An 11,475-nucleotide genomic window follows, 5' to 3' on the forward strand; every position below is an offset into this window, starting at 1 on the left:
TTGAGGATGACGCTTGTGAAACCTCATTAATTGCTAAGCAAAGCTGCTTCCGTCAACAATTGCAAGGTCCTTTGAGTAAAAAGTGTGGCATGTGAAACGGGAATCAGATTGTCTACATATAACTGTGGTAGACGTATTTCATTCAAGCGCATGACGAAGGCAAAAAGAATTATTAATTAAGAAGGAATGGTATTGGCATCAAATGAAAATGAACAGTGGGCCAGTATACTACAACATGTAGTAGGCACCTGATAAATGCTTCCCATCTGATAGCAAGAACACTGTTGTTAAGGGCTGTAAGCAGCTGTGATAACACTGGAATCCTCCTATCGGTGAAGTGTGTTTTGTTTTTGAAGGCAGGGAGAAAATCTTCTTACCATTTGAACTATTTTAGTCCATGTCGGCATTGCATAATATTGACCTTATGCAGAAGCAAGGGGCAATCAGTTTTGTTTGCAGGTTAGGGATACCATGTTCCTATTCTTATCCTCTGTTCCTTATTTCATAGGGTGCTCCAGGCATTATTGGCTCTCCAGGACCCAGGGGCAGTGATGGACCCCCAGGGCCCCCTGGTCCCCCTGGCAGCATTGGCCCAAAAGGCCCAGAAGGGATTCAAGGGCAGAAGGTAAGCGCCCATAATTTCCACACCACTTTCCTGAAAGCCAAATGTCTGTGCTTTTTTTAAAAAAAAAAGGTTGATTTGTTGTGCTAGGGCTTTGATCTGCTTCATTTGTGCAAATCTAAATCTCTGGTTTTGTGCTTGAATCCCTCCCACAAAATAGTGATGATCTGGAGGCTCCGTGTCCCCCCAAACCTGCTGTCTCTTCTTCTTTTTAAAGGGCCACATAACTTCTGACGGCTGGAGAGGCAATGCAAGAAGTGCTAAAAAATAAAGCGAAATAAAGCAATTGTCTTGGTGTGTTTGATTTCCCCATTTTAGGGTGAGAGAGGGCCACCAGGAGAGTCCGTTGTAGGAGCCCGTGGAGTCCCGGGTCTGTCAGGAGAAAGAGGGGAGCAGGTTTGTAAATATGTCTGTATGTCCCTTTGGAGAAGGCTAGCTGGCAGGTTGCTTCATTTACTTTGAAATAAAGTAAGGGTGAAGGAATTCCATCAGTTCTGGTTTGGTATTATTTAGATTTACCCAAGGTGCACAGGCCACTCTGCAGAGAATTTGAGCTATTGAGCTAGGTTGTCCAGGGGCCTGTAGGATTGTGGAACTGGTAAGTCCTTTCTACACAAAATACATATACACTCACTCCAAATTTCACTGGAGATTTCATCTGGCTGGGCTTTAAAATCTGCCACCAAAATCTCTCTGTGTGTGTGTGCTTTTAATCCAAAACCCTAGAACAGAAACCTCATCACACCTCAAGTCTTCTGGAAATGTGAGAAAACTCAATTTGACAGGAAGCTCATTTCAGCCTCTCACAGTGCTGCACCTTTATATATATATGCTACACGTCTTCACGAAACCTAGGTTTTAATTTGGAGTGGCAGCTTGTAAGTGCTTTAATAGATAAAAGAACACATAAAGAACTATTTCAGGATCAGTAGTTACTTTGGTCACACTAGTATCTCCAAGCCAATAAAATGGAACCGATAGGCTCCAGACAACAGTATCAACAGTGCCCAACTGATGGAGCCCCAGTGTAGAAGTTTCCCAGGGATCACGAGGAAGGCTGGGGAAGGAGTCACACACTGAGCAGGCCAAGACTGGACAGGGTCAGGCAAAGGAGCAAGTTCTGTAGAGGAGTTGAGAACCATAGGTGGAAGGAGTTTGTGGTGGGTACATTAGCTGTAGCTGCAAAGAGGATACAGGAAAGAAAAAAATATTAGGCACAGTGGGGAGGAAAGGGAAGGGAGCGAGGGAATCTCTGGCTATCAGCCAGATGCATTTTCTTCCTCTCCAGGCTGTATTCTCAGCAGTACAGATCTTGAACTAGCTAGCAGACTGGATCCTCACTTCCCACACCTTTATATGGCATATTGGCGGGGAGGGGCACCCCTGTTGGTCACCTGACATCATGATGGTGTCCGGTGACATGTTTTCCTTTGCCTGCACCATTTGAAATCAGACTTTGTAGGTAAAAGGCACAGCACTTGCGGGGTTGGCAATCAGCTGATTGGCGGCGCTTGCAGAGCCACTTGCTTTTGAAAGCAGTCCTGCTGTTAGCAGGTTTACAGCAGGTGGCAGAAAATGGCTAATTAGGACCATAGGTTCTGAATGATGTGCAGCTCACCTGGGCTAGGTAAGGGCCAAAGGCTTACGTTATTTTCTCACAATGGCCAACCCAGCAGGACATGAGCACTGTAGCAGTCTCCTCCTGCTCTTCATTCCCAGCAATTCATATTCAGAAGCTTCCTGCTTCTGACACTGAGCGCCTTCTCTAGCTTATATTGCAGATCTTCCAGAAACTGAGTAAGTTTCTTAGCATTATAATGTATTGTCTTCTCTCATTAACTTGCTGAATTCCTTTGTTTTTTGTTGACAGGGAAGTCCAGGGCTTGATGGCCTCCGAGGAGAGAAGGGAGATCCTGGAATGACGGTGAGGAGAGAGACCTAAGTTCTCTGGCATGACATTCTGAATAAAAACTCTAGGATAGGACGGCCATTTCAATATTGCTAGCCCTATAGTAGCCAAGGGTGGTCAATGCAGTCAAGTTTCTTCCTTTAGCAGGAAGTCAAGTTCAGTCAAACTCTTGGTCCTGATTTCCTTTAAACTAAGGTTACCAGATGTCCCCGCTTCCCAGGGGATTTACAAATCAGTCCCCTGACAAAATCCTATCATTCCTACTGAAGTTGAAAAGTGTCCCCAGATTCACTGAAAAAAATCTGGTAACCTTACTTTAAACTTGCTCCCTCCTGCTTCATCCATTTTGACTCTGCTCTTGCACTGGAATGTCTTTAGGCGACAAAAGTTTGCGCTCTTACCATTTCCTGTGTATATATCACATTTCTACATCAGCAATTGGAGACTCATGCAGGGGTAATAGAACTCATCATGCTCTGCACTGTCTCCTCTGCAGGAAGAAGAGATCCGTCTGTTTGTCAGGCAGGAGATGAGTCAGCACTGTGGTAAGGCTCCACCCGCCACTAGCCTTTGACCACCTGCACCTCCATCCTGCTGTTTTCTCCCTTGACTCTTCCGCCTTATTCTGTCTTTCTGAGTGCCCTTCTCCTCCTAGTTTCACAGGTACCCTAACTGGGCCTGAAACATACTTGTTCCATGGTGATAGGTACCCATGTATTTCTCAGGCTGTACCTTCAGGAGTGTTCTGTCCGAGCCAAACTACCCAGATCTGGGACTGGATTATCGGCTGGTGTCTTCTTTTTTTAATTGAACTGCAGTTGGGGGTAGGTGGGAGATGCAGCAGGCATGAGGGTTGTGAGGTGTTCAACTCTTCCCTCAAGTGCTATTGTCTCAATCAAAATCCACCTCCAGGGTTTTTTTTGCGGGGGAATAAGTTGCACAGGGGAAAAGGCAGGTTAAATTCTGCTTCCTGACACTTGCTGCTGCGCCAAAGAAATTGACAGCCCCTCGCCCCATGGCTATGTTTCGGTTGGTTTCAAATCTTCCACATAGCATGTAGTTTGGCCTTCAGTGCCTGACAGCTGAGACCCAAAACTGGGTGCCTGGATGAATTAATCGCCTATTTCTCATTTCAGCTTGTGGAGGCCAGTTCTCCCCTCCTGATCGACGTGAGTATATTTGTTTCTGATGGATCAGCTTCCTCTTTGCCGTTATCAAAATCCCAGCCAGCAGAAGTGGCTGGCATGGTGGGATGGTGCCAAGGACCTGCCCTCTCCACAACTGCGTTGCTGCCTTGGACCAGAATGGGGTGGGGCAGAACGGCAGCAAGTTTGGGTGTCTTGGTGCACCAGCGGCAGCATCTGATTGGCTCTGCGCTGACCTCGCTGCTGCCTAGCCCCGCCCCAGCACCTTCCAGGGAAGCAGCAGCAGTGCCCCTCAGCACCACCCCAGCATGCCAGCTGCTCCGGCCAGTCAGCGGTAAAGAGCAGCATCCTGTACCTCATGGATACATCAGTATGGTTTGTGCTTCCAGGTATGCAGCAGGCTTCATCAGCTCACTACATCCTTTGTAATGGGCACAGTTTTTATCACCCCATTCATGTTTTTAATCAATTTATTAATTGGCGCTAGAATTCTTTCCCAGCTATATTTTGTAAATATCAAAGTATTAGTGACCTGTAATGTGAGTGTTTCATAGCACTATCATATTCATTTGGGGGGGGGGGGACAAAACAGGACAGAACTTTCCAATGGCCTCCATTTTAGCAAGCTGTTCAATGGCAGCATCCGGAAACGGGTGATAGTGTTATAGTGCTGAGTTTGATGCTTGAATGGGAACTTAGTGAAATGAGCAGCAAAGCTTTGGGAAAACCTAGCACGAATTATCTTCCTCTTTGTTCTCAAGGGAGAATGGTGTGTGCTGGGAGAGGAAGCAGAGGAATACAAGCGGAGGAAGAATTTTGGAGGGGCGGTGGGAGACCATGAGGATCTCAACAGCACAGGGAGTCTCAGTAGCATGCATATAAAAAGCATCCCCAGAAGTGCCAGCATCAGGGGTGGGAGGCTCTGAAGCAGGGCAACACCCCTCAGTCACCTGTGCTCAGGAACTTGTGGTCAGAATTGGATTTCCAAAGGTGATGGGGGGACTTGAGGGATTTCTCAGAGCTCCCACCTGCCTTTAAGTTTGTGCATGGAATTCACCTCCTCCTAATATGTCACAGATAAATGCTGCATACCTGGGAGCAGCCAGTGCTGTTCTTATTCGTCTCCCTGGCGTATACTTTCCGCTGTTTTGCTAGTAGAAGCTTTCCATGTGTTGTTGTGTAGTGCTGAAACGTTGGTCCACCCAAATGTGCCAGGGCTCAAGGGCACAGTCCCGCTTCCAGCATGCAAAACCGGGACACAATTCAGCCGTGCAGACTCTGGTCTGCTTTGCAGAAGGGTCCTCTGCCACTACAGGAGGAAATGCCTGGCTGAATTGGAAATGCCATTGGATTGGGCTGCTGGTTACATTTGGCCCATCATGCAAACCTTATGTCAGGATTTTCCCTGTCTGATGTGTTTAATGGCCGACTTTTGTGGAAGAGGGCAACACCGGGTTGAACTCTTGAACTCTGGCTGTGGGGTGGGTGGGGGCCTGTGTTTCATGTCTGGAGTGGGAGGTAGTACAGCTTGTCAGTCACTCTTACGTGCTTGTTTATGTTTGTGTTGTGACCTTGCCCCTCCCAGGTCTCCTCCCCAACTATCCATCCACCCAACCGTTCCCATCTGTCAATGCTCAAATAGTCCCTGTGCTTAAGTTGTCCCACGCTGAGGAAGAGGAAGGTGAGTCTTGTCTCTTGCTGTTTCATGTGCACAGCATCACCTCTGCCAGCATGCGCAGGGGTTCTGCCACCAGCCTCCCCTTTCCTTGTCTTTTTGCTTCCCTTATAATGCCAGCCGCAGGAAAATGCAAGCTGTTTCAAAGGCAGGATTCAGTGATAGGCTTGGATCTTTTGAGGGCAGGGCCATTTCTGCATAACGAACGTAATAAAGTGAAAATAGCAAAGCATCCTATGGGGATGTTGAAGACTTAACACATTCATTGCAGTATATAGCTTTGCAGAACAGAGCCCTCATTGTCAAATGTATGGTCTCCTTAGCTTATCCATTTGTCAACTGAGGAGGATTAAGCTTTCTTTATCTGGCAAAGTGCAGTCTAGCCAGTAAAAAGCTTGTGCCGTAATAAATTTGTTAAAGACTAGCAGTCCTTTTTGTTGGTTTTGCTACAACAGATAAACATAGATGGAATTGATAATATTGCATTTAGGGTGGTAATAAGGACAGAAGTACTGGCAGATCCTTCTCAAGGTGACAGACCGTGAAAGGACCGATGGCTACAGAATATGCCAGATACGGAAGTAGCCCAACGGTACCCTTTATTGGAAAGCTGCCATTTGATCACCCAAAATACATAAAGTTGCTATGCCCTTATACCGTGGGGCTTGTCTTTGGGCAATTAACCGATATGGCATAGATCAACAACAAGCTATGTAACAATTCTTCATTTCATGCATAAAACTAAGCCAATCTATGGCTTGCTGTGAACAAGCAAATGCACAGGTTACCATGCTACCAGGGCTAAGTCATGGGTTGGCTTAGCATTACATCCAAACCCGAGCTTTTGGTTTGTCTCCCCCAGACCAACCATGGGTGGTAAACCAAAACAGACTTTGGATACAATTCCTGCTTTGTCTGGAGCAAGAGCTCTGCTTCCACAGTTGGAGGCAGCAATGCTTCTGAATACCAGTTTCTGGAAACCACAGGAGGAGAGAGTCCTCTTGGGCTCAGATCCTGCTTGCTGGTTTCCCACAATCATCTGGTTGGCCACTGTAAAAACAGGATGCCAGACTCGATGGACCATTGGCCTGATCCAGCAGGCTCTTCTTACTTTAAGTGTGCTCAGGATGAGACCTGCCCATTTGTTCTTCCTTCCTTGCCATCCATTCCTCATCATTCTTGGATTCCTTCTGAAGCAGCCGTTCCTGTTTTGTAGGGAGCCAGACACGACACGTAGTGAACGTAGATGACCCTGAGTATGAGTACATCTACACAGAGGAGGACTATGAAGAGGGAGCAGATGGGACAGAGAGCCCTATGCTGAGGGATGGTGAGCTCCATTGGTCTGCAGAACACGTTTGATGGAATTGGAACATGCTCTCCTGCAGTTGCCCCTTGGGTGGGGGGAGCAGCAGGCTGGCGCACTTGCCTCCTACTGAAGCCCAATGAAAGTGATTGGGAATCTGTGGGAATCTGTGTGAAACGAATTACTGGCTTTGGGTATCCCCTGCCCCATAGCATATATTATATTGGATAGAAAACCACGGCAGTTACTGGTGCTGCATACTCCTCCATGACCACTAGTTGGCACCCTTGGCAAGTAATATTGTAATTAAAAAGCAGCTGGGTGGAGAAGTCACTTTCCTTGGCCATAGGACGAATGGGCTTTGGAAGATGGAGAGCTTTGGTAGATGTGCCTCCCACCTGTGGTAAGCAACAAAGTAGAGATCACAAGTAAGCAAGGAAGATTCCATGCCCTGATTGAGAATAGAAAGAAGCTTCAGTACAGTGGCATAGCGTGGGGGGTGCAGGGGGGCCGGCCGCACCGGGCGCAACATCTGGGGGTTAGGGTTAGGGGGCGCAAATCCACGGGTTAAGGGGCGCAAATCCATGGGTTAGGAGGGCAAATTACTTGCCTTGCCCCGGGTGCTGACAACCCACGCTACACCACCGCTTCAGTATCCAGCAAACACATTATTAATTTTGATAAGTAACATCCCCCACAGCTGAACTAGCCCCTGTAAGGTTGGTGGACCTTAAAGTTGCCTCTTGGGCTGGCATATCACTGACCAGAGCTTTCTAACAGAAGGAGTGTAGTGGACTAATAAAAAAGACTCCTTAGGAAGCCAGTAGTTAGGCCTATTCTGTTACTCCCATACTTCTTTTCCTTGCGAGTCTCAAGGATTTTTAAATTTTTGCACTGTGTGAACTATATCCATAGTACACAAGGTCCAGTTTTTTCGCTTTTGATCTTTAATCTGCAGGGGCATGGGAATAGCAAGACTTGGATGATATAACAGCTACAGTTCACTTTCCTTTTTTGTTTTATTGTGTGTGTAGATAAGATGGTGCTAAACTGTGATCTCCTTTTGTTCTGGGTTTTGTTTTTGGCCAGAAATAAATTCTGGGTCTCCTGAAAGACCTTTCATGCCCTCGCCATCCCATTCCTTCTTCCCATCCTGGGGTGGTAGGGAGGATGGGGAGAAGCCCAATACAGACACTAGAAGCTTCTCCTGTGGCCATGACTTCTTAAACCAGTACTCTGCTCCCTGTTTGTAGAGGTACTGAGCCCCAGGGCAGCTTCCAAGCATGAACGGCAAAAGAGAGCTCCCTCTGAGGAAGGTAAGCAGCAGACCTGCCTTGTGACCTTTCTCTCAAAGGAGCTGTCATCTCCTTTCCTTCCATCCTCTTGGAATGAATAACGAGCCGTTTGCTCCACCTGCTTCTGGTGTTATAAATTGTAAAAAGCAGCTTATCTAGGCCAAGATAAGGAACATGGAGACTGTGGGGTGCATGCGGCCTGCCAGTCCCCAACACCACCATTTGCACCATTAGCATCAGGGCCAACCAAGATGGTGGGAATATCGGCAGGCTGAATATGGCTCTGCTCCGCTTGGATCCTGAGGTGGCCTGGTATTCTTTGTAGAGGTGGCATTTTCTGGCAGGGCCAGTCCTCAGACACCTTTTAGAAGAACTCAAATCTAGTTGTGATGGCACTTGGAAGGCATGTTGCTCGAACTTCTGTAGGTAGAAATAATGACATGTGTCCGCAGCTGCATGTTTCCAGTACAAGCCTTATGTCTATACTGTGGATGAGTAAACTCAGCTCCTTGTGAGGTGACAGAAGTTAGAAGGAAATCTGTAGGCTGAAGTACGTGAATGACAACATCCTAGCATAACCTGCTGATGTGTTAACTACCAACCCTGTGTGGCTCTTTTCCACCCTACTCTGGCACTGTCTTAGGCACAATAGAAGGTCTGCAGTGTTTTCTGTTGAGGTTCTTCTCAGTGTAACACCTGAGAGTGGATGCTTAAGCCCTAGGAAATCTAATGTATAGGTTTGTTTCTTCTCCCTGCCTTCCAGCTGAGCCATGCTCCTTGCCCCTGGACGAGGGAGACTGCAGCAAATACACGCTAAGGTGGTACTATAACCAAAGAGTGTCTGAGTGCCGGCCCTTCATCTACAGCGGTTGCAGGGGGAATAGCAACCGCTTCCTTTCCAAAGAGGACTGTGAGCTTCAGTGCAAGTCATAGGCTGCTGCAGGTAACATTGGTTCAAAGAGGGGCCTGGGAGCTGCTTCTCCATCTTTTAGCAATTCCTAGATCATCTTTCCTCAACACTGTGCCTCTAGACGCTATTGTACTACAGCTCCCATCAGCCTCATCCAGCATGGCTAGCAGTCAAGGGTGATGGGAGTTGTAGCCTGACAGCATCTGGGGGACACCAGCGACTCAGCTATACAGCTGCAAATAAAACATTTTAAGTGTGTTTTAAGTGCAATATACAATGTGACACTAGATGGCGATGGCGAGCCTTATGGAAAATTCAAGGTCTTTTTTAAAACGCTTTTTAAAAAAGCATTTTCAGAACGGTTTTTATATGTGTGTAGATTCCACCCAGGTTTGGGAAGTCTGTCCTAAACCAACATGTTGAAAGCAGGATCAGTTTTAAATACTGTTTTCAAAAATTGATTGGGTTCTCTCCCCCTCTCTCTCTCTCCCCCCCCCCCCCCATTTTGGTAGGTGGCAACACATTGGATCAGAACAGACGTGTATAAACTCTGAAGTGGGTTTTGGATTCTGGGAGAACTGACCAAAAGGAAGAGTTCCGGCTCCTGAGGCTCCCAAACTATTCTTATCCTGCAAAAGGTCTTAGAGTTACACACACAGAGTACATTTGGTCTGAGACTCATCTTGCAGCCATTTCTACTGCCTGCAGTACAGTTGCGCGTGTTTGTGTGTGTGTATTTTCTATGTGTATGTGTGCGTGTGTGGGCTGCTTCAGCTGGAGCAGAGAAACGGTGCTATTCTTTTTTTAAAAGTATTTTGGTTGCTCTTGGTTTATTTTTTAAATTAAGGTGAAATTTTTATCAAATGAAAAACATATGCATAACTTCTTTTATATATAATATAAAAAGAAAAAGAAAAGACATATTTTAATTAGAGCTCTCTTAACTTATTTGATGCTGGCCGACTGATGACACATGGAATGTATTATATATAGCCACACCAAACAGATTCTCTCAATTCAGGTTTGCATCTTTTATGAGCTTTTCCTCTTGGTCCCCTGTATGCCCTTTCTGTTGCAATAAGAAGTGCTATGAGTATCTGAATTCAGAAGTCCCATGATGCATTGCCAAAGCTACAGTTCTAGCGATGCTCCAAATGGTTTGTTTCTGCAATTCTTCTGTGAAACTTGACCCCCCACCCATCCCAACTGCCCCAGCTTGTCAAATGAGGCTTGATGAGTACACCTATGATTTGCCACATCTGCAAATCTGGTCGGAGAGTTTGTCACTTGGGATGGACTAATAGGGTAAAATGATTCTTATGGAGTGTTTCTTAAGGACATGACCAGGAGGAAGAATCTTCTAATTAGCTTTTCCTCTTTCTCAGAATCTTCCAATGCCTGCAGTGTACGTACACCTCTTCGTTTTTCAGCTTTAGGCTTAAAATCTGCTTTGGGCAAAGTAACTGCACAAGAAAACGTATGCAAAGCAGATGAAGTCCAATCTTACCATGACCCCTATAGATGTCAACTCCATGAAAAACAGGGAGTTGAAAAACTGGAACCTGAGTTTCCAGGCAAATTAGTGGTTCCATTTAGCTATTGTGATTAATCACCATTAATAAACAATAGTGGTTCCATTTAGCTTGTGATTAATCACCATTAATAGACCCATTCACTGTGAACTTGTCCAGCCCTTCTCACATCCAGTGGCAGTGAATTCCATATGTTAACTGCATTGTGGCAAAAGAGGCTTCCTTTTTCCGTTCTGAACCTACAGATTGTTCTGAACCTCATAGTATTTCATCATATTTTAAATAACACTACTTATTTTATAAACCTTCATCATCCTTTAAATGGCTTGATTTCTAAACAAGAGTCAAATGCTAAACCTTTTCTTATAGGTGAAGCTGTTCAGTGCCTTGATCACTTTGAGTGTTCTTTCCCATCCCTTTTCTAATGCTATTCTATTCTTTTTGAGATTGGGCAACCAGAATAGTAAGCAGTCTTCCAAATGTGGCTGTGCCACATATTTAAATAAAAGCATGATGAAACTGACAGGAATTATTAGGAAAGAAATTGCAACTATACTTAGCAATGTTTTTTCAGTGCTGCTGCACATTAAGCTAACGTTTTCAGTTATCTCTTTCCGAGGTACTTACTCAACCAATTCAGATCCCACCAAAAAGTATAATTGATTTTTATTTTTGGCCAGAAACTTTCTAAAATACTGTTGTGGTTGTAAACATTTTTTTTGTCAGAACCTATGGGGAAACACCCTCCTGTGTAAATATCACTCTTAAAAAAATGAATTCATTTGAAGAAGTTTCACCTTAATCCTGAACAGCAAGCAGTAGTCTCCAATAAACAATAGCATTTTGGAAGACTCCAAACAAAAATCAGAGCACATGTATTTTGTATGAGGGGATTCTGTATGAAACACTTGTTTTTATGTTTTACCTGCTGAACAATATTATGGAAATAATCAGTGAAATGCTGAGAATGGTGCTATGCTGTTATTATGTTGCTACCACTACAGGGCATTTTAAAAAGCTTGGCAATCATGTGCATTTCAACCTTGTTTTTTTGTTATCGCCCTTTTCTTTCCCAACAACT

At 45.3% G+C, this 11,475-nt stretch overlaps 1 protein-coding gene and 1 long non-coding RNA gene across 7 annotated transcripts in view; one reads left to right on the plus strand and one right to left on the minus strand.

The window, feature by feature from the left end:
• COL7A1 (collagen type VII alpha 1 chain) overlaps positions 1–11,423 on the plus strand; it is a 110,047-nt gene extending 98,624 nt beyond the window's left edge. For 5 of the 6 annotated variants that reach the window (XM_083489076.1, XM_083489078.1, XM_083489079.1 and 2 more), the window contains 10 exons: positions 509–625; positions 941–1,018; positions 2,493–2,546; positions 3,028–3,076; positions 3,668–3,700; positions 5,262–5,357; positions 6,568–6,681; positions 7,911–7,973; positions 8,716–8,895; positions 9,375–11,423. In XM_083489076.1, the coding sequence (XP_083345202.1) occupies positions 509–625; positions 941–1,018; positions 2,493–2,546; positions 3,028–3,076; positions 3,668–3,700; positions 5,262–5,357; positions 6,568–6,681; positions 7,911–7,973; positions 8,716–8,885 (774 nt within the window). In that variant the 3' untranslated portion in view covers positions 8,886–8,895; positions 9,375–11,423. The remainder of the gene's footprint in view (positions 1–508; positions 626–940; positions 1,019–2,492; positions 2,547–3,027; positions 3,077–3,667; positions 3,701–5,261; positions 5,358–6,567; positions 6,682–7,910; positions 7,974–8,715; positions 8,896–9,374) is intronic. The other variant, XM_083489080.1, reaches the window with a different exon arrangement.
• Positions 1,540–2,484, minus strand: LOC310700253. The gene is made up of 2 exons (XR_014522535.1): positions 2,241–2,484; positions 1,540–1,801 (listed from the first exon to the last, which is right to left on the minus strand). It is a non-coding gene; the product is annotated as an uncharacterized lncRNA (long non-coding RNA).
• Positions 11,424–11,475: the final 52 nt, after the last annotated feature.

This window comes from Podarcis liolepis (genome assembly GCF_965112155.1).
Source record: "Podarcis liolepis genome assembly, chromosome: 2".
NCBI lineage: Eukaryota > Metazoa > Chordata > Lepidosauria > Squamata > Lacertidae > Podarcis > Podarcis liolepis.